Genomic DNA, 22,393 nt, shown 5'->3' on the forward strand with positions numbered 1-22,393 from the left:
GTCATGGTGGCTTTGATTCTCTCTGGAAACTCTTGACTCAAGGCAGGAATGCACACTGGACTTACCATGGGTGCCATACAATCACAGGGCAACAGTCATCTATTCACTTACACATTTAAACCCATGAGAAATTAAAAGCAGCCAATCCACCGTCTTTCTAAGACAATCAAAGTACCCAGTGAGGACCCACACAGACACAGCCAAAATGGCAAATTGTTCTTACAGTGACTGTAAACAAGCATTAAACATTCACCTGGAAACACTAGGCATAAGGACGGAATACCTTGGACAATCCATTCCAGAGCTTCCACCCCAGACATAACAATTCATGTCTGTAGACACCAGGCTGGCTGATAGCAATGAAACTAATGCTTTCCAACAGTATACTATCGTTTACTAACAAAATTATTAAGATTTTAGAAGTATTAATGCCCCTTGTACAGTACTTACAGACATGAAATGTATTTCTAAATCCAGGTTACTCAGTCAAATCAAGATGTTCTTGTACAATAATCAAGACTAATTTGTGCATTCTACCTTTATTTCATTATAAGGGACTGGTTTACTGTGGAACTGACTGTGTCGCTGTATACCGTAGCTGTTTTAACACGTACAGCACCAGAGAAGACATTCCAGTCTGCTGATCAGAACGATTTCACATGCTCACAGACGATACAAAACATTGTTAGTACCCAAAGTCATAACAGTTTAATTAAAAGGAGGTATTGCAATATACTTAAACACTATACAATATTGTTAATATCATAATATGAAGATGCTTTTTAGCAGCATGGACTGCGGTGTGGTCAGATTCATTAGAAAATAAAAGCACACAGAACAAAGCAATCAAAAACAAAAAAAGCATTTATAGTGCATATTTTATGTTCTATAAATGATTTATTACACCTGTTAGCAACTGTTGTGGCTGAAACAAATTCAAATCTGAGAAAGGGTGTCCAAATACTTTTGGCCATATAGTGTGACATATCACATAAAATCACATACAAATGTTAATTTTAAAGTCATGCAAAACAGTCAAAACAAAATAGTGTAATAAAATAAAAGACTGTGACTTTATACAACATACATAAGACCTTCATGCTACTAAGTGCAAAATCCCTCCTATAATTATGAGTACAATCAAGCTGTGGTGCCCATCAACACATTTACCCTAAAGGGAATGAAAGTTGCTAAGTTTTAAAGTTTTATCAGCACCACCACAGGGCAAACTTTTAGAAACCGAAGGCTCATCCGATGGAAAGAACTCCGGGCCCAAGTTCTCTTCTGGTTCATTTATCCTCCTCACATCAGAAGTGCAGTACTCTTCATGCTGGTAATAGTAGGACGCAGCCGATTCCGTTAAAGAAGGTTCTACGGAAGGCATATTAGCCTCCGGTTCCTGAGCAAACGATGATGACGACAGCATGTCGAGAGAGTAAAAATCAGAAGAGAGAGATGTTGGTGATTGGTGAAGTTGCTGTGGTTCATGCAGGTTCAGTTTGGAGACCAGAGGTTTACCCACTGTTACCGTTTTCCTTTCATGCACCTCTTCGTCGAGGTTAGCGTACTGATAGTGCAGACACACGGTGAATGACAGCTCGCTCTGTTGAGAAAATCAGCAGAAACACTTAAATTAATATCCGTTTGATACCGTGTTGTTTTATTAGCAGTCTTTGTGTGAAAATCTGCTTAGTAACATCCAAAAACTGATTAACTTACAGGATCTTTAGAGAAATGGATGTAAACAAATGCTGTCACATAAGGTTTCAGTTCAAAGAAATACAATATACGAACAAAAGTATTGGGACACCCCTAGTAATTATTGAATTCATGTGTTTAGGCCAATACAATTGCTAACAGCCATAATGCTTCCAACTTTGCAGCAGTTGTGCACCACCAAGCAAGACAAAGAAACTTTAGTGTCTTGCATAGAGCCCTGACCTCAGTCCTACTGAACAGCTCTGGAATGAACTTTATGAACATTAATTTTGACTGTATGGGCACAAATTCTTACAGACATACTTCAAAGACCTGTGAAATGCCTTCTCAGAAGAATGGCTGTTCTGGCCAGAAAGATCACACAGAGGTCAATTTATTTTAATACCATTTGTTTTTCAAATGAGATGTCCAACAAGCTCATGGTCAGGTGTCCAGATATTTTTGGCCATATAGTGTATCCTCACTGTGACAGTTTAAAGCATTATTACCAGGGGATTCAATATTTATGGAGCCTGTTGTATGTGTTTATGATTGTTATTGCACTGCCTACACAAACTAGTGCTGTTTATCTGCGACCTATGTAACAAAGGGTCAGAAATAACAAACCGTACTGACCCTCAGTCTTTGCAGAGCACAGAGTCGAGTAAAGAGCTGCGGTTGCTCTTGTGGTAGACGGTCGTCCATGATGAGCAGTAAACTCCCAGCATCTCTAAGACTTGCTTGATTTGTACATTTAAGGTCAATCTCTGGGCCCTAAAACATTAATAATAAACAATATTGACATTACTTACATGGCTGCAACTTAATTCCTCCTGATATCTGTCCATTTATTTACATCCAAAGCAACTCACATTGTATTATGATTATGCAAAAACAGTTGCAACTTTGTGGTGGTAAAGCAGTAACTTTCTGATCATCAGTCAAGCATATTTACCACTGAGATATTTCTGCCCTGTCTTATTCAAGTACATGTTACATTTTACACAGCTTTAAACCTATCGTGGGAAGAACAGCTTTTTCATCCTGGAAAGATATTTCAAAGCGGATTATCATTCTATTTTAGAGCATCTAGTCAATGTTTCAAGATATTTTGCAGCATCACCTTAAGGAAGATTCAAGCTGTACTCGTACTACATACCTCTGTGAAGTCAGACAGCTGGGCGGAGCAGGTCACGATATCTCCGGGGGTCTCCAGTATCCGAGTGTAGATGATCATGATGTTGGAAAATTCAGCCGCAAATCCCAGCTGCACCTTCACACCACAATCAAACTGAAGAACACAACTCTCTGGCAGGGCTGTCCCAGGGGAGAAAGAAGGGGAAAAAAAAAAAAAAAAAAAAAAAAACATGAATACAATTATTGGCTGTTTGTGTTAGTTAGAACATTTAATCCTTCCAATACTCCTTCCAGCTAATTATCAAGGATTATATGAAGATCTCTAACTCTAAATACATCTAGTCTTTGCAGAGCCATGCTGAATGCTAAACCATGTTTGTGTGATGTCATGAGGTGTGTGTGTGTGTTTGTGTTTTTAAGACATCTTTCATTATGTGCCTGGATCCTCCACATGGTTATTGAACTGATTCTGAATGGTGTAGTAGACTTGTCTGGTGATTTCAAAATGGCAGCAGGGAGGTGCACAGTGGGTATCGCCGTCACCCCACAGCAATAAGGGCTGGGTTTAATTCCCAGGCCGAATGGCCAGGATCCTTTCCATTTTCCCTGTGTTAGCATGGGTTTTCTCCATGTGCTCTGGCTTGCTGATCTATGGCATCTGCACAAAGACTGGAGATATTGGAGCCTATTCTTGGTCTTCTTTGTCTGCCGAGTCCTTCCACAAGTCCTGTTATAATACTCCCTTCAATGTTGTCATGTGACGCCTCATCACACACCCAAAGTAACGTTACTTGCAGGACGTTATTCATGGCTTGATCAAAAAAAGTAAGTGTTACAGGAATTCTGATACTCAGAGCTCTGATAATGCTGACCTTTAGGAAAATCTTACACTCGTGATTGGTTGGGTGTATCAAACTACATTCGTCTGAAATAATCTCACCGTGTGCAATAGACCACTGTAGGTTGCGTGTTGACGCCATAACCGGGCATTCGGGCGCCTGAATACGATCAGTCAGTGCCCGTCGCTCAGACAGGTTACTGCGCAGCTCCAGTGCCTGTCGCCCGCGGGTGAGCACACATCTGCCCATATCTGCAATCACAACAAGATCAAACTTTTATTTTAATGAATAGTATAAAGTTATCTGAAACGTACCCAGCAGTTTAAAAGATAAAAAAATAGGAGAAGTGGCATGGTGGTGCAGTGGGCAACACTGATGTCTATGTAAATAAACACATTTTCATATTTAAGTCATTTTTGTAGTTTTTTGGACTGGATTCTAGTCAGAGCACTAACTGGAAAGATTCTTTTACTGCTTGATCCCACAACATTGGCCAGTTAAAACAAAACTGGTACTAGTTTAATGTCGGACTATAAAGGATTTATCTTAGAACCTTCAGCTACTCGGTCCAGCATGACCGTGACCTTATCCTGCTCCATTAGCCTCTTCTTTAGAAAACTCATGAAGATCCCGTTCGACAGATCGTCTTTGTTCACCTCAAACGCTTCAGCATCGACACATCTGCACATAGGAAACCAGATGTTTATAGCTTACACGACAAGATTGCAATTACATAATTCAACAACTTATTGAACCAAAGTAAAACCTGTGAGACTCACGTTGCATAGCCGAACACAATGTTTGCCGTGACTTTTAACGGTCCGGGCTGCTGGATAATGTCATCATTCAGGTTTCTGCAATTAGAACACAACCGGCATTGAGAATGAGACAAAACAGACTGATTTCAGTTCTATTTAGATAATGTGGCACGGTGGCTCAGTGAGTAGCACTGTCGCCTCACAGCAAGAAGGTCCTGGGTTCGATCCCCAGGTGGGGCGGTCCGAGTCCTTTCTGTGTGGAGTTTGCATGTTCTCCCCGTGTCTGCGTGAGTTTCCTCTGGGAGCTCCGGTTTCCTCCCACAGTCCAAAAACATGCAGTCAGGTTAATTGGAGACACTGAATTGCCCTATAGGTGAGTGGGTGTGTGTGTGTGTGTGTCTGCCCTGCAATTGACTGGCGCCCCGTCCAGGGTGTTACTGTGTGCCTTGCGCCCATTGAAAAGCTGGTATAGGCTCCAGCCCCCCGTGACTAATTGGATAAGCGGTTAAGTGAGTGAGTGTTTCTGTCTGTATCTACAAATTTACAATAAAGGTCAAATAACGATAACAGTATAAATATATTTTTTCAAGGCAAAATTTTGCTTAATATAAACAATCTAACAAAAACTGCATAAACATTTTTAGTGATAGTTACACACCCAAATACACACAATATTTAGACTGCTGAATGTTCTCTTTAAAATAAATAATTCACATATGTATTTTTTTTAATGAATTTTTAATCCTGAGCTTTGTCTAAAACGGCAGGTTCATTTAAAATTAAACCCATATAATCAAAAAAAATTTTCTATTATTGGTCTAACACACAATTGGCAGTGGTGGGGTGGAACCAGCGACCTTTTGCTCATTAGTCCAGTGCCTTAACCACTGAGCTACCACTGCCCTGCATTAGATAGAGTACGGATAGTTCTGAAGTTGGATGCATACAGTATTGTATGGTACTGTACAGCACTGTACAATGGTCATCAAAAGAAAATGACACTTATCTACATTATTTTCTGTAAAATATCCTGACAATCTTACATGTACATGCAAACCACTTGGTTCAACTATTTTTCCACACTACAAATGTTATGAAATGAACTGTACCGTTTGCGACACATGTCGAGCAGAAAGACGTTGAGGCCAGTTTGACGTTCCTGCATGCGCTGTAACACGTCCTGTACCCAGAGACAGTGGTCCGATGTGTACGAGTCCGGAGCGTCTATAGGCACCATGAAACTGTTGCCGTAATTCTCATAGCCATGTCCAGCATAGTACAGCAGCCCTGAATTATTCACACACGAGACAGACATACCAGACTGAATTATTATCAAATCCTGACATTTAAAGTCATTATATAAAGCATATATAGAGACCCCAATCTCATGGTCATTTTATTATCAACAACCCAATATGATGGTTTGATGTACCATAGACTCCACGGCTGAGCAGCAGCAGGAACTCACTCACGGCTCTGTGCATCTCATGTCGGTCAAGGTCCAGCAGTGAGACCACCTTAAAGTCAAGTTGGCGCAGCAGGTTACTCAGCTCATACACGTCAGCCATCGGCGCTCTGAGCTCCCGGTGGTGCTTGTAGTTCATATTTCCCATCAGCAGCGCCACCTTGTCTGTTGCTGTAAATCCACGAGACATTTTTTAAATCATTATTGTGTTTTTTATTGTTTTTCCCCACTGTTTTATTTTACACACTAGACACTATAGCAGCCACAGAGGAGAATGGAAACTCACAATGGTAAAAAAAAAAAAAAAAAAAAAAACTTTAAAGCTTTCTGTCTAACTTTAAGTATGTCTGTGGAAATTTGAGTCCATTCAGTTGAAAGAGTATTTGTCTGGCTGGGCGCTGATGTTGGTCAAGAAAGCATCAGTTGATGTTCCAGTTTATTCCAAAGCTGTTATTCCAAAGTGGGGCTGAGGTCAGGGCTCTAAGCAGGACACTAAAGTTTCTTCATGTCTTTGTAGAGCTTGCTTTCCTGAAAAGAAAAGGGCCTTCCCTAAACTGTTAGGAAGCATACAATTACCTACAAATAATCACTTCCTAATGAAAAAAATCCTGCTCAATGTGACTGAGTGGGTGATTACAAGCCGACCTTAAAATGTCAGGTGGCACAGTAAAAACCACCTCAAGCTCGAGTTTGAATCTCAGCTCTGCTATCAGCCGGCCGGGCGCCTACACAGACACACAATTGGCTGTGTCTGTGGGAAAAGGACAGTGGCTGAAACAGGGTTCCTTGTCACTGATGCGGCAATTGCCAGACGTCTACATGAGGGTGGCTGAAAACAGAGGCTCTGCACGCAATACTGTGCTCTGCGAGACCCCGCCCGTAGCAGGTGAAAAAAGCAATCTATGTGCAAGTTGGAGGAGGTGTGTAATAGCCTCGGCCCCCTCGATAAACTTCAATTGGTCATGACTGCTTTGGATTAAAAAAAAAGGGTTGATTACAATAGCATTTAGTGTTTTATTAGCATTTCTCTAAATACCTATTACGTACCAAAAATATCCCCCATCTGTCTGGGAGCGCTGACTGGATCTGAAATGTATTAACATTCATGAGTGAATTATGAATGTGAGACATGAAACATGATAAACAAGGACAGACAAATGCAATGAGGATGCTTCTTACTTTGAACCTCTGGCTGCCAAGAGGTCTCAGTGCAGGATCCTGGACCTAAACGAAAACCGGTTATTACCTTTCACTTCTCATAATGTTGTGTATTACTCTGATCAGCCATAACATTAAAACCACCTCCTTGTTTCTACTCACTGTCCATTTTATCAGCTCCACTTACCATATAGAAGCATTTTGTAGTTCTACAATTACTGACTGTAGTCCATCTGTTTCTCTGCATGCTTTGTTAGCCCCCTTTCACCCTGTTTCTCAATGGTCAGGACCACCACAGGACCACCACAGAGCAGGTATTATTTAGGTGGTGGATCATTCTCAGCACTGCAGTGACACTGACATGGTGGTGGTGTGTTAGTGTGTGTTGTGCTGGTATGAGTGGATTAGACACAGCAGCGCTGCTGGAGTTTTTAAACACCTCACTGTCCCTGCTGGACTGAGAATAGTCCACCAACCAAAAATATCCAGCCAACAGCGCCCCGTGGGCAGCGTCCTGTGACCACTGATGAAGGTCTAGAAGATGACCGACTCAAACAGCAGCAATAGATGAGCGATTGTCTCTGACTTTACATCTACAAGGTGGACCAAATAGGTAGGAGTGTCTAATAGAGTGGACAGTGAGTGGACACGGTGTTTAAAAACTCCATCAGTGCTGCTGTGTCTGATCCACTTATACCAGCACAACACACACTAACATACCACCACCATGTCAGTGTCACTGCAGTGCTGAGAATGATCCACCACCTAAATAATACCTGCTCTGTGGTGGTCCTGTGGGGGAACTGACCATGAAGAACAGGGTGAAAGCAGGTTAAAAAGTATGTAGAGAAACAGATGGACTACAGTCAGTAATTGTAGAACTACAAAGTGCTTCTATATGGTAAGTGGAGCTAATAAAACGGACAGTGAGTGTAGAAACAAGGAGGTGGTTTTAATGTTATGCCTAATCAGTGTACATCACATAATCTTGCTTTTAGTCAAGAATTTATTCTAAATTCCTACCAATTTCTACTAAGATCGGCTCGCTCCATATCTCATGATAAAGGTTGTACGCTCTGCAGCTGTAGACGCCTCGATCTGCTGTCGTTACACAAGGAATCTAAAAACAGCAAATATGATAAAACAGGTTACAGATCCCAACACTGAAATGAAACATAAAAAGGTAAATATATCTGCACTGGGAATTCAAGATGCTGTTACACATGGCGAAAGAGTAAATGTTAAACCTTTAAGAAGTCTCTGTTAGCCTTTGCCAGTGGCTGATTATTGTGGTACCACTGAAACTGGGAAGGAGGATTAGCCTGGGCAGAACATTCCAGAAAGAGGACATCCCCCTCAGACAGAGCCTGAGCCCTGGGATGTTTTATTACACACAGTCCACTGACCGATGAAGGAAAGATCACAGAGCCTGGAACATAACCAGAGATAAGATAACATTCAGCCTCTTGGATTATGCTAGCTTGGTTAGCACTGTTAGCTATATTAGGGTTATATCAGAAGCTTACCTGAACTAGCAGATCTGAGTACTCGCACATAAGCCCACTTGCTAAACACACACTTGTCCCCGGCATTGACGCGGCAGATGTAGTGACCTTCCTGAGCCGGATTCAGAATCAGCTCTGATAAGGTGGCACCTGGCACCTACACACCAAACACATGATATTTATGTTAACTTATTTCATCTACACTTCTGTCTAAGAGTCATTTATTTTTTTCGAGTTCAGTGAAAAGCGTCCACTTTCCAACCACTGGAAATGGTAATTAATAAGGATATGGTAATCAGTGAGGAGCCAGTTTGGTAGTTAATGCTCTTACTCTGAGCAACTTATGAATGATGCAGCATTAAATTCAAGCAAATGAGGGTTAGGTGTAACAGGGTGGGGCACATTCAAAGTGGTGCCATCATGCTGCCCCTGGAGGCAACTCCCCCATCCAAATGACACCGCAACACTGACTGAGTTCACCAGACAAGAAGATAAAGTATGCAGACATTTGCACTGGCAGACTGGACCAGGTCAAGCCTGGCATCACAGCCATAGAGACAGAGAGCAGGTACCACAGAGAAACCAGCAAAGATCTGGCACTGAGGCTGGGATAATAAAGGGACTTCTCCAGCTGCAGTGAATTAATACTTAATGAGGTGCAGAGACTGCCAATTAAAGGAGCCGCACTGTTAGTCATCTACGCCTCCATGCCTCCCTACAGGCCATCAGTGGCATGGCAGGTGGGAATGATACTGTAACCCGAGTATTAAACAAACATAACACAAATAACACTAAAATAAAAGTTATTATTATTCTCTATCAGGGCTCTAGACTAACTTTTTGCACTGGTTGCACTGGTGCGCCTAACTTTTTTTCTTAGGTGCACCAGCACAAAAGTTAGGTGCACCCAAATTTTCGACTGCATCGCATTTAACACCGCAGTTTTACAGGTTCACTTTTTTTTTTAAATCACTGTCCACACAGGCAATATTGACTTGTAAATAACTAACAATCTGGTCAACATGGCCTCGTCTGATGATCTGTTTGCTGCTGCTTGCCACTGAAAGGCAGTGGGGTGAGGGGACACTTGGGCAGTGCATTTATCGCGGCATGTAATGTGTTTTATAGATGCATTGGGCTTTTTCAGCCTTTCAATTCGAAATGTATTAGAACCAGTCACAAATATACTATTGCCGGCCATGGTCTTCCCATGCTCTTTACAGTTAATATACTGTAGTAATTATACAGTTAATACAGTTAATTATAGTATTATAGACTAATTATAGCACACTTATAAAAATTATAAAAATAATAATAGAGTAAATGTGTATGTATGTGTGTATATCTATTTATGTGTGTGTGTATATTTAAAATTATATGTATATGTTTGTGTGTGTGTATGGGGCTCTAGAGTGTTAGAGTGTAATCTTAAATGCAGTGCATTATATTATCGGCTTTACTGGATCTTTTACACAGATTCCCAAAATCGCTTGCGGTGCACTCACTGCGTATTTTGACTACATGTATTGTAATATATTATGGTCTTTTAGTTATTTTTATATTTTACTTAACGAAAATATTGTCGTATTTTTACTTTCACTATCGCCACACTTTACCGCTAGCATTAGCCCCTTGCTACTGTAGAGGGTCGGCTCACCTAGCCGCTGTCCGGTGGGGATGCTGCGGGTCTTTTGCTGTGCGGTGGTGGAGGTGTGGGAATGTGGGAATAAAATCAGGACTTCAGTGAGCGTTACAACACTTTACACCGCCGAGCTCCAGAACCCGAACTTTCATTCTGGGGACATCCAGCTAGTCTCATATACAAAACTAAACTTACTGCAGAACATCCGAACGCACGTGTATAAACCTGGTGCTGCATTCTGATTGGCTGAGCTGAATGTCGCTCACATATCACCGCTACAATAATGTCCCGCCCTTCGCTATCTCTGATTGGTTTAGACCATGTTATTGGCCTAATGTGTGTCTTGTTTTTCTTTCCCTCGGATGCCTGGTCGCACCGGTGCGACCTGAGATTTTTTTTAGTCGCACCATTGAGAAATTAGGTCGCATGTGCGACCAAATTGGTCGCACTATAGAGCCCTGTCTATTATTAAAAAATGTATACATTGTATACGTAGAATAAGTTTCTGTCTGTCTGTATGTATTTATGGAACAAATCACTTTTTTCACGTATCAGTATCATGTGCTATGTTTTTCTTTTCAATGAGAGATAGCATGGTTAAAATAACAATGCCAGACTATAAATGCTTTATAGTCCATAGACCAAATCAAACGACCTACTTCCCACCACCGGGTCTTATTACATGTAGTTCTAAAGCTGAATCCAATCTGTCTGGATGTTTGTACTTGTTTTGTTCACACCTCATCTTCTCTCCTGAACCATTGGTAGTTGAGTCCTGGAGGGCCGACAGCTTTGCAGCTCAGTGTTACGGCGCTGCCCTCTGGTACCTGCAACCCCTGCGGTTGTTCCACGATCTCTATTGGCACCACTAAATGGATAACAACACACACACACACAGCCAAAATTATGTGACCCCTTTCTAAGTAGATAGTTCAGGTATTTCAGCCATACCAGTTGCTAACAGATGTATAAACTCCATGACGTACAAACCCTGTGTTCTGAAAAGGTTGGAAATGTAATAAAATGCACTAAATATTTTACTATTTTAGTAACCACAGCATGTATTTCCACCGTCTTTTGGGCCATCTGAAATAAGCTCAAGCCCAGAAAACCCCACAGAAAATTTATTATGACTTTCTCTTTGTGTAATAGAGTTTCAGGTTGCATTTCTTGATGAAAAAGCAGACTGTGTTAAGTGATAACAGTTTTATAAAGAACCCATGATGATATAACTATCACAGTATCATAACGGTTCCTCATACAATGCCATCTGAAGCGTGAAAGTCTCGCACATTCGTCAGTGGCTCTCGGCTTAAATTTCTTCTGATTCTCTAAATCTTTTAATAATATTATGTATGGTAGACGGTAAAAGACTCAAATTATTTGCAATCTTGTGTTACAAATGTTTTACTTTTATTTTGCCCCATCCCAACTTTTTGGAGTGTGTTGCATTTGAAATAATGTCCCAACGTTTCAAGAAATGGGGTTTATAATGCACGTATGATTGAACCAAATGTGGGTATTAGATTATTAAAATTCTTGTATTGGTGTCATATGCTAAATAGAACCAGTTTTATAACAAAAAATGAAATGTAAATACCACATGCAGTGAGAAAGTTGGCGGCCTCGTGGTGCTCGATTCTCGTGAGGCACTGCAACAGGAACGCCAGCGGGCACTGCCTGTCAGCCAGCAGGGCCAGCAGGTATCTGCCAGGGCTGCCCCGGGCACTGAGGACCTGCAGAGAGCAGCTGGTCAGCTCCTTCTCGCTGCACACAGAGATGAACATCATAACTCAGGGATTCAGTTATTCAGACACTGAACCACAGAAATACCTCACAGAATTTACCTGTACTGGAACCGCGGCTGCTCTTCGACCGCTTTCGCCAGTTGTCTCCACCCACACCTTGCATTGTCCAGCATCTCTGCAAGTCTGGTAAGAGCCACCTCACTGAGGGTCCCCAAACCCAAATTCCAGTCGTCCATCACAGCAGTGTGTCGTCAGTGTCCTACCAGGAGTAAAAAAGAGACAAATACATTATCAAGATTTAGAAATTTAATTGAGACTATCTGGATACTGTATGCATTCAGTTCTGAACGTTAAAAGATAAAGTTCTGAACGTTCTGAATGTTAGTTCTGAATGAAAGATAAAGAATGTCTTCATCTGCTGCGGCGGAAAACCGGACCAGATCAACCCCAGCATCACAGTTTCAAAGAAAAGAGCAGGTTGCCAACAGAGGAGCCAGCAACACTGTGAGGAAGAAACTATTATTAAATAAAGGTACATCCACCTGGAGCAAATTAAGGCTAAATAAGGCACAAAGATTGCTGGATATGGGAACTCTATGGCAAGGCGGATGGAAATAATCCTGTAATTCACGCCCCCTGACAATCTTCACAGCAGTGGACCTGTTAATTATAGTACTGAAATTACAAGAAACAATTTCATGATTTAATTATTAATCGCAAGCACTGGATGATATAGCAGTACCGTCAATCCAATGATGGAAATTTATCCACAAGTATCGATTTCACGCTACTGCTTATACTTTGGTACGTCTAAATAATTAGTCATGCTTTAAACTAACACAAAACAGTGCTGTTTATTCATGATCAACTGAACAGAACTGCCACAAGTATGTGAACAACTGACCACTGGGTTGTTCCAGATTTCATTCCATTGCTTTGGGCTTTAAAACAGAAGTGACCCCAAAATTAGGCCTCTTGAAGGTCTCTTGAACTTGAACTCTTGAAGTACCTCCACAATAACATTGTTAAGCTGCGTCTTTATAGACGTTGCTTTGTGCACTGAGGCACTGTCATGCTGGAACTAACTGATTTTATACTCCTGTTATCAGTACAACACCTGAACTTAATAATAATGAGGAGTGTCCACATGCTGTATAAATAATTAACATGTGAGATAAATGAACTTTGGGCTCTTTGAGTCGTACTTTGGGCTCTGTTTTGTTTACCGTGTATCTACTGTCTTTTGTGTGTCTTTCAATATTGTTTGACGGTAAAGTATTTGGAGTATTTAAAGTATTTATGATATGTATTGTTGTCTGCACTTTATGTTCTTCTGAGTACTGTACATTGTTATGTGCTGCTCCAAGGTTCTGGAGGAACAACATTTTGTTTCACTGTATTTTTGTACATGGATGTAGTGACAGTAAACCTTCTTGACCTGACTTGACTTGAAGTAGTGGCGTTTTTATTTATGTATATACCTTCAAGTAAACAGGATCTGATATGTACTTAAAGGTCACGCCACATCAACAAAAGCAACTTTTCGACAAATAATTCAGATTAGGTAGATCCATGCCTTTAACCACTGAGCCACCTGCTGCTAAATCACAATAAATACTGTCAACACTATTAAAGCTTACGTTCCATTTTCATTTTTATCTATATCATCTGCCCAAATCAGAAAGTAACACACTGACTAGCCTGAAATTTTGGGTGTAGTATCAGATCAGATCTGAGCTACAGAACTTGTTTATATTATTTTGAAAATAAACTAGTGTGTCCACTGGTATAGGTACAGTAGATTAAGCTATTCTGCAATCAGTAAAAACCTGCTGCTTAGCTTAAACTGACTGTACAATTTAAATTTAAGGGAAATGACACTGCATGTCAGAGTATACAGACTACTAACATTCACATTTTCTGCATTGAGCAGACGCCTTTATCCAAATCGACTTACATTACAGTATACAGAGCTATTGAGGGTTAAGGGCCTTGCTCAAGGGCCCAACAGCAGCAGCCTGGCAGTGGTGGGGCTTGAGCTAGCGACCTTCTTATTACTTACTACCTTAACCAGTAGACTACACTATATGGACAAAAGTATAGTCCTTCTTATTTTTGAATTCATGTGTTTCAGCCACAACACTTGCTATCAAGTGTAATAAATCAATTGCACTTGCAGCAAGTTTAGGGAAGGCCTTTTCCTGTTTCAGTATGACTTGTGTTCCTGTGTACTAAGCAAGCTCTTTAAATACATGACGAAAAGCTCAGTTTAAAGAAACTGCACAGAGCCACAGAAGAGCTGTAGAATGAACTGGAACACCACTTGTGGCTTTCTTGACCAACATCAGTACATCAGTACATTAGTACCCAGACACACAAATTCCCACAGACATACTTAGAAGCCTCTCAGAAGAGTGTATGTTGTTCTAGCTGAAAATATACCAGTCTATTTTAACTGCTCATGGTTATATAGTGTTTAAAAAGGTAACTTAATGACCTAAAGTGTTTGGAAAGTGAAGTTTTGCTGAAGCTACAGTGAAGATGAACCGTTAAACACAGTCGTTAGTAAAAAGTACCTGAGCTGCTGAAGCGGCTCTTCCCGGAAGACGCTTTACTCGCAAATCAAACACGGAGAAGTTAAGATGATTAGAATCTCACAGCAGGTGCAGGAGCATCTCCATATCTGATTCTGTTCCTTCTGATAGATCTGTGAGCCATTTATCAGCTTATATCACCAACAAAACCAAACTTTATAGTAGTAAAGATAGGAGTGTGTGGTGAAATCAGTGAAGCGCGTCTGTACTGTTAAAACCTGCAGTTCCTCTTTCACACACATTTACATCACCCACACTCACTCACACACACACACACACACGAGAGAGAGAGAGAGAGAGAGAGAGAGAGAGAGAGAGAATACTGCAGCTGTATGTATGTGTGAGGAGTTTACTTTTACTTTCTCTCTACATCCACACACTCATGCGTTCGCGATATGTCAAAAAAGGTGGACGCCCATCCTGAGTACCTAGTTCACGTATTTAACACACACACACACGCGCGCGTTCACTATATGTCGAAAAATGTGGACGTCCCTCCTGAGTACCTAGTTTAGATATTAAAGACACACACACTTTCACTACATGTCAAAAAATGTGGACGTCCCTCCTGAGTACCTAGTTTAGATATTAAAGACACACACACTTTCACTACATGTCAAAAAATGTGGACGTCCCTCCTGAGTACCTAGTTTAGATATTAAAGACACACACACTTTCACTACATGTCAAAAAATGTGGACGTCCCTCCTGAAAACCTAGTTTAGATATTTAAGACACACACACTATATGTCAAAAAATGTGGACGTCCCTCCTGAGTACCTAGTTTAGATATTTAAGACACACACACACACACACACTTTCACTACATGTCAAAAAATGTGGACGCCCTCGAGTACCTAGTTTAGATATTTGACACACACACACACACACACACACACACACTATATGTCGAAAAATGTGGACGTCCCTCCTGAGTACCTAGTTTAGATATTTAAGACACACACACACACACACACACACACACACACTCTCTTTCACTATATGTCAAAAAATGTGGACGCCCTCGAGTACCTAGTTTAGATATTTAAGACACACACACACACACACACACACACACACACACACACACTCTCTTTCACTATATGTCAAAAAATGTGGACGTCCCTTCTGAGTACCTAGTTTAGATATTTAAGACACACACACACACACACACAATGTCGGAACCTGATAGTGTTACTTTAGTTTCGCCCTAAGCCGGATTCGAACCTAGGGCGGAAAAATATACGCAATGCGCCCTGCCCACTGCGCTACTCAAACAGCGGAGCGATGAACAGGTTGTTATGCTGATATGCCTGCAGACACACGGCGTTACTAAGACTAAAAGTGAACTCTACTTAAAATAATAAGTAGCAGCAGTTTCCTTCTGTTGCATACACATCGCCCTGTCAGTCTAATCTGCAGCATTTCTCTCCCAGTGATAAAAATACGGAACAAAGCGCGTCCCTTATCAGTTCAATACTGAACACAACCTTTAGTTTCCAAATAAGGAACGATTCCGTATTTTATGGGATGGTTGGCAACCCTGCTGCTGCACCACCTGAGCACCATTCTTTTATATCTAATAAATGTTGTTAATGAACAAGTAAACTATAATAATCAACTGTGATTGTAATTTGGATTTAGTCCATTTAAAGTAGAGGAAACATGTCAACGTCCTCAAACCCAGGACCCAAGGTCCTATGATGCTGTTCAGCACCCACACTACATGCCTCACAACCTGCCACTAACAATTTAAAACATACAAATTATGAAATGCACAAGTTCCAACAAACACACATGAGGTTAACGACTCCATATCATGGTATCATAATGGGATGTCCAACAAGCTAATGAGCAGGTGTTTACATACTTTTAACCCTGTTGTGTACATATACAGTGTATCACAAAAGTGAGTACACCCCTCACATTTCTGCAGATATTTAAGTATATCTTTTCATGGGACAACACTGACAAAATGACACTTTGACACAATGAAAAGTAGTCTGTGTGCAGCTTATATAACAGTGTAAATTTATTCTTCCCTCAAAATAACTCAATATACAGCCATTAATGTCGAAACCACCAACAACAAAAGTGAGTACACCCCTTAGTGAAAGTTCCTGAAGTGTCAATATTTTTTGTGGCCACCATTATTTCCCAGAACTGCCTTAACTCTCCTGGGCATGGAGTTTACCAGAGCTTCACAGGTTGCCACTGGAATGCTTTTCCACTCCTCCATGACGACATCACGGAGCTGGCGGATATTCAAGACTTTGCGCTCCTCCACCTTCCGCTTGAGGATGCCCCAAAGATGTTCTATTGGGTTTAGGTCTGGAGACATGCTTGGCCAGTCCATCACCTTTACCCACAGCCTCTTCAATAAAGCAGTGGTCGTCTTAGAGGTGTGTTTGGGGTCATTATCATGCTGGAACACTGCCCTGCGACCCAGTTTCCGGAGGGAGGGGATCATGCTCTGCTTCAGTATTTCACAGTACATATTGGAGTTCATGTGTCCCTCAATGAAATGTAACTCCCCAACACCTGCTGCACTCATGCAGCCCCAGACCATGGCATTCCCACCACCATGCTTGACTGTAGGCATGACACACTTATCTTTGTACTCCTCACCTGATTGCCGCCACACATGCTTGAGACCATCTGAACCAAACAAATTAATCTTGGTCTCATCAGACCATAGGACATGGTTCCAGTAATCCATGTCCTTTGTTGACATGTCTTCAGCAAACTGTTTGCGGGCTTTCTTGTGTAGAGACTTCAGAAGAGGCTTCCTTCTGGGGTGACAGCCATGCAGACCAATTTGATGTAGTGTGCGGCATATGGTCTGAGCACTGACAGGCTGACCCCCCACCTTTTCAATCTCTGCAGCAATGCTGACAGCACTCCTGCGCCTATCTTTCAAAGACAGCAGTTGGATGTGACGCTGAGCACGTGCACTCAGCTTCTTTGGACGACCAACGCAAGGTCTGTTCTGAGTGGACCCTGCTCTTTTAAAACGCTGGATGATCTTGGCCACTGTTCTGCAGCTCAGTTTCAGGGTGTTGGCAATCTTCTTGTAGCCTTGGCCATCTTCATGTAGCGCAACAATTCGTCTTTTAAGATCCTCAGAGAGTTCTTTGCCATGAGGTGCCATGTTGGAACTTTCAGTGACCAGTATGAGAGCTGTACTACTAAATTGAACACACCTGCTCCCTATGCACACCTGAGACCTAGTAACACTAACGAGTCACATGACATTTTGGAGGGAAAATGACAAGCAGTGCTCAATTTGGACATTTAGGGGTGTAGTCTCTTAGGGGTGTACTCACTTTTGTTGCCGGTGGTTTAGACATTAATGGCTGTATATTGAGTTATTTTGAGGGAAGAATAAATTTACACTGTTATATAAGCTGCACACAGACTACTTTTCATTGTGTCAAAGTGTCATTTTGTCAGTGTTGTCCCATGAAAAGATGTACTTAAATATCTGCAGAAATGTGAGGGGTGTACTCACTTTTGTGATACACTGTACGTACATCTAACAGTCACAAAATAATTAAAATGATTTAACGTTTTGGAAAAAAAGTCTTATAAGTCACGGCAACGTGTGTCACACATGGGCAAACTCATCAGCAAAGAGGAACCGTGGTCACCAGAGGAAGCTCATCCTTGATTGTTGCAATTTTTGAGGTATTTGGGAACTTTCCTGTAGTGCTTTAAGCCCGTCAATGAGACTTTACAAGTGACTACTGTTCCTCTTTACTGATGCCGTTTCCCCATTTATCACATTAGCATCCATAAACCTTAAACATTTCACTTAGATATTCCAGTGGATGTCACTATAATTTGGACACACACTTTGGATTATATGTGTTTGTTTCGTTATATTGCTTTAAAACCATACACATCAGAACGCGTAATGACAAGATTATTAGCATATTTTACCGCTGCACCACCCAAGTGCCATTCTTTTATATCTGATAAATGTTGTTAATTAACAAGTAAACTACAATAATCAACTGTGATTGTAATATGGATTTAGTCCCTTTAAAGTAGAGGAAACATGTCAATGTCCTCAAACCCAGGACCCAAGGTCCTATGATGCTGTTCAGCACCCACACTCACTCACCACCATGCCACTAAATTGTACATTTAAATAAATAAGTGTTCAGGTAATTAGAACATCAGGGGTGAAGACACAGTGTAAGAAAAGTTCCTTGGTTGTTCACATAAAACTCTACAGGGCTCTACAGGCATGATGATACAGATGGTGGAGTGGGTGCTGCATCAGCATCATGGGTCCTGGGGATTTTTCCAGGGGAATTTTGATCTCTGATCAACCAGTAAGGAGTTTCACATGCTTTTCTGAAGTCTGTGTAGGCTTCATTTCACCTTTGTATAATGTACTTTCACTGTGGAAATGCACCTCTAAATAAATTATTAACATTTAAAACACTCAAGCCCAGTCTTACTTACATCATACGATACCTCACCCCAAAGTGCCACAGGGCAATGAAGCAGCATACTGTGGGTACACACTGATGAGCCCTCGTAAGATCCACAGCATCTCATCATCATCAGTCTTCTTCAACATCCCATCATGAGCTATTTGCGTTCCCGTTGATGTCTTTGTAAGCTTTAATCTCTGAGCTTCTCTTTGTAAACCTGAGATTTACATCCTTACAAAAGCCCAAAAGGTCTCCACAATCACATATTCTTTTTGTACCCCTGTTTTGTTAGTAAAGCCTTAAAAGAAAGCTGACAGCAAAACACACACACACAATCTTAATAGAATTGTTACTTGCTAAAGACGTGTACAAAATGTTAACATAAACAGTTCATATTAAAGAGTCAACCACCATAACACATAGATGGTGATCTGGCAACCCTGACCAGGATGACACAGTAAGTAAAAATGAATAAATGAAAAACTTAATAATGGAACTGTACATTAAATAACACTATAAAAAGTAACCTGTTACTACAAAGACCAGCTGGTCAAGAGAGAATGAAATGATCTGTCAAACAGTAGTAAATCTTCCATATTTAGAAACATAGCAACTAAAAAACACCACCTCAAATATTAACATTTATATTTTTAATTAATGATACTGAATGCTTTTAGGATTTTTATTTAGCTACAAAAGCACTTTGATGTTTCAATAGTACATAATTAATCAAAGACTCTCATCATCATGTTATGAACTATGAACTCAGATCATGTTCATGGTTATTCAGTAACATGGCAACCCGTTAATCCATGTAGGTCCACAGAACCAGTGCAGTACAAACACCATGAAGAGCTCGTCACAAGCGCACGTGATTCATACATCAGCTGTAACCCAGTCAGTCAGTCGTGGTCTGAACACAGGGACTCCAGCACCTCCACGTCATCTTGAAACTATCAGTTCCCAAAATCCAAATCCACGCTGGTGATGTTCTGCAAAAGTTTGCTTTTCAAATCTTCTTGCCCTTATGCAGTTTATTAAAACGCCAGATGTGCTCCTTCCTTAACCGTTTACAGTATTCGTGGCTTTCAGGATCCATCTCAGGGAGGTTCTTCGGAGGGCCGAGGTTCAACTCAAACAACCTGCAGATTAACAAGAGAAGTTTCATTACCATTGAGCAGATATGCACGAAATTAGATGTACACAACATTAATAACAGCACGTACATTATACACATTTATAAGTTACTAAACTGTGAACTTTAAATTGTCACTGTAATAAAAAATGTTAAGCACCCCTGACATAGTGGCCATTGTTACAGTACAGGTAAAGCCTGAATGCAAATGAATTGACTTTACCTGGTGTATATAAAGGAGGGTCATAAATCTCTTAGATTTTTAACAATATAAAATGTAAGATATTCCTGTGGACTGGTATGCCAAAGAGCAACAAGATTAACTGCCAAAATTACCATGCTGGGTATTCTTCTTTTGGTTTGAGTGGTGGATCTTCTCCCTGTTTGAAGATGTTTACTCCTACAGCATGAGAAGTGAGTCTGACTGCATCTTTACACACTTCAGGACCGTTCAGTACATCCTTCACCACACCTTTCCCTTTACCTTTGGCAGCTGGAGGTAAATAAAGAAACACCGATAAGATAAATACATTGGAACAGAACTCTGGTGGTCTGTGGTATGTTGTTAGGGTGTCTGCATTTCTTCTTAGCCAGAATGGTAACCAAAAAAGCCAAAATGACAGTTATACATGCTTAATGCCGTCATGTGCTGTTTCTAATTAACCAGAAAGGTAAACATCTAAAAGCACATACTAGGATGAATGTAAATTTAATTTGTAATAGATTTGAACTGGACAGAATTGTTTCTTCAGTTATTAGTGGTTTAACATTTAATGGTTTGAAAACATTGAAGGCCTCTGTGCTAAGCATGTAAATAATTATTGTGCTGCTTATCATCGCTTTAAACAAAGGGCTGTAGTTTGTTTGTTTGTCTGTTTATTAGGATTTTAACGTCATTTTACACTTTGGTTACATTCATGACAGGAACGGTAGTTACTCATTACACAAGATTCATCAGTTTACAAGGTTATATCGAACACAGTCATGGACAATTTAGTGTCTCCAATTCACCTCACCTGCACGTCTTTCGACTGTGGGGGGGAAACCGGAGCACCCGGAAGAAACCCACGGGGAGAACATGCAAACTCCGCCCCACCTGGGGATCAAACCCAGGACCCTCTTGCTGTGAGGAGACAGTGCCGTGCCGAAGGGCTGTGGTAGCTCAGCAGTTAAGGACTGGACTAGTTATTAGAAGGTTGCAGGTTCAGGCCCCACAACCACGAAGCTACCCCTGTTGGACCCCTGAGCAAGGCCCCTGATCCTCAATTGCTGCAATGTAATCGCTTTGGATAAGTGTCTGCTAGATGCTACAAATGAAAAAAAAAAAGTGTAAAGTAAAATAAATAAAGTGCACTGTTATTGATGTAAAGTACACAGTGCTAACAGCTACCTCTAGAGGAGGAACTTCCACCTGCTAAACATGAGAGTGAGCGAGTGAGTTAGTTACATGCCAGCTGTTTAACATCAAAATGTTAAGACTGTTTGAGAAATAAAATGTATAAAAGGGATAATGTATATTACTATAAAATCATTAACAGCGAAATAATCTTTTTTCTTCTATTTTACCCCCCATGTCAGTTAGAGATGTGGCTACATCTAAAAGCATCTGCTGTGGACCACCAATCTTATATATGACATTTGTTAATTAAAGAAAACAAGCTTCATCAAATAATAATAGTATTAACTGTTTTTTAACATATTATTATTACTATTATTATAAATTTGAGGGTGATTTCATGCTACTGATCCATCAGCCAGTACAAGGTCAGTGCACATTAGCACATTTAGCATTAGCTTTCATTGATTGTTCAGACTCAGTGATACAGCTTACCTGCTTTTTTAGCATATCCACGAGTCTGCAGGGAGGCGTTCAACAGTAAAGCGCTGCTGTGTGAATTAAACAGGCGAAATTTAAGCACAGATAAAGAATTTATACAGTTACATAGAGACATTTTCCTCTAAATCTACACTACCATGCTGGAATAGAACAGTCACGTGATCAGTGTACTTCCGAGCCAGCGGAGCTCGGTCGCGTCTAAAATAGCATCTTAGTCCCTACACCCTATTCCCTACACCCTCCTTTCACTCTATACTATACCTTACTCCCTACACACCCTATACCCTACACCCTCCTCTTACTCTGTACTCCTCATTCCATAGTCCCTACACCCTACCCCCTCCTCTTACTCCCTATACCCTATACCCTACCCCCTCCTCTTACTGTATACTCCTCATTCCATAGTCCCTACACCCTATACCCTACTCCCTT

The 22,393-nt window shown here is 40.9% G+C and overlaps 2 protein-coding genes across 2 annotated transcripts; both read right to left on the reverse strand.

Moving 5' to 3' along the window:
• Positions 1 to 520: 520 nt before the first annotated feature.
• Positions 521 to 14,592, reverse strand: malt2 (MALT paracaspase 2). The gene is made up of 17 exons (XM_063012709.1): positions 14,527 to 14,592; positions 12,050 to 12,209; positions 11,803 to 11,969; positions 10,943 to 11,070; positions 8,582 to 8,717; positions 8,303 to 8,484; positions 8,079 to 8,175; positions 7,077 to 7,121; positions 6,945 to 6,983; positions 5,865 to 6,068; positions 5,542 to 5,719; positions 4,454 to 4,528; positions 4,228 to 4,355; positions 3,776 to 3,925; positions 2,858 to 3,015; positions 2,335 to 2,472; positions 521 to 1,603 (listed from the first exon to the last, which is right to left on the reverse strand). Exons 2-17 carry the CDS (start codon positions 12,184 to 12,186, stop codon positions 1,172 to 1,174), a joined length of 2,394 nt encoding a protein of 797 aa, XP_062868779.1. The 5' UTR covers positions 12,187 to 12,209; positions 14,527 to 14,592; the 3' UTR covers positions 521 to 1,171.
• Positions 14,593 to 19,655: 5,063 nt separating this feature from the next.
• On the reverse strand, positions 19,656 to 22,123 carry mrpl54 (mitochondrial ribosomal protein L54). The gene is made up of 3 exons (XM_063013124.1): positions 21,956 to 22,123; positions 20,461 to 20,617; positions 19,656 to 20,131 (listed from the first exon to the last, which is right to left on the reverse strand). Exons 1-3 carry the CDS (start codon positions 22,074 to 22,076, stop codon positions 19,999 to 20,001), a joined length of 411 nt encoding a protein of 136 aa, XP_062869194.1. The 5' UTR covers positions 22,077 to 22,123; the 3' UTR covers positions 19,656 to 19,998.
• Between the last annotated feature and the right edge of the window lie 270 nt (positions 22,124 to 22,393).

The sequence above is a fragment of the Trichomycterus rosablanca genome, chromosome 17, assembly GCF_030014385.1.
Source record: "Trichomycterus rosablanca isolate fTriRos1 chromosome 17, fTriRos1.hap1, whole genome shotgun sequence".
Taxonomy (NCBI): domain Eukaryota; kingdom Metazoa; phylum Chordata; class Actinopteri; order Siluriformes; family Trichomycteridae; genus Trichomycterus; species Trichomycterus rosablanca.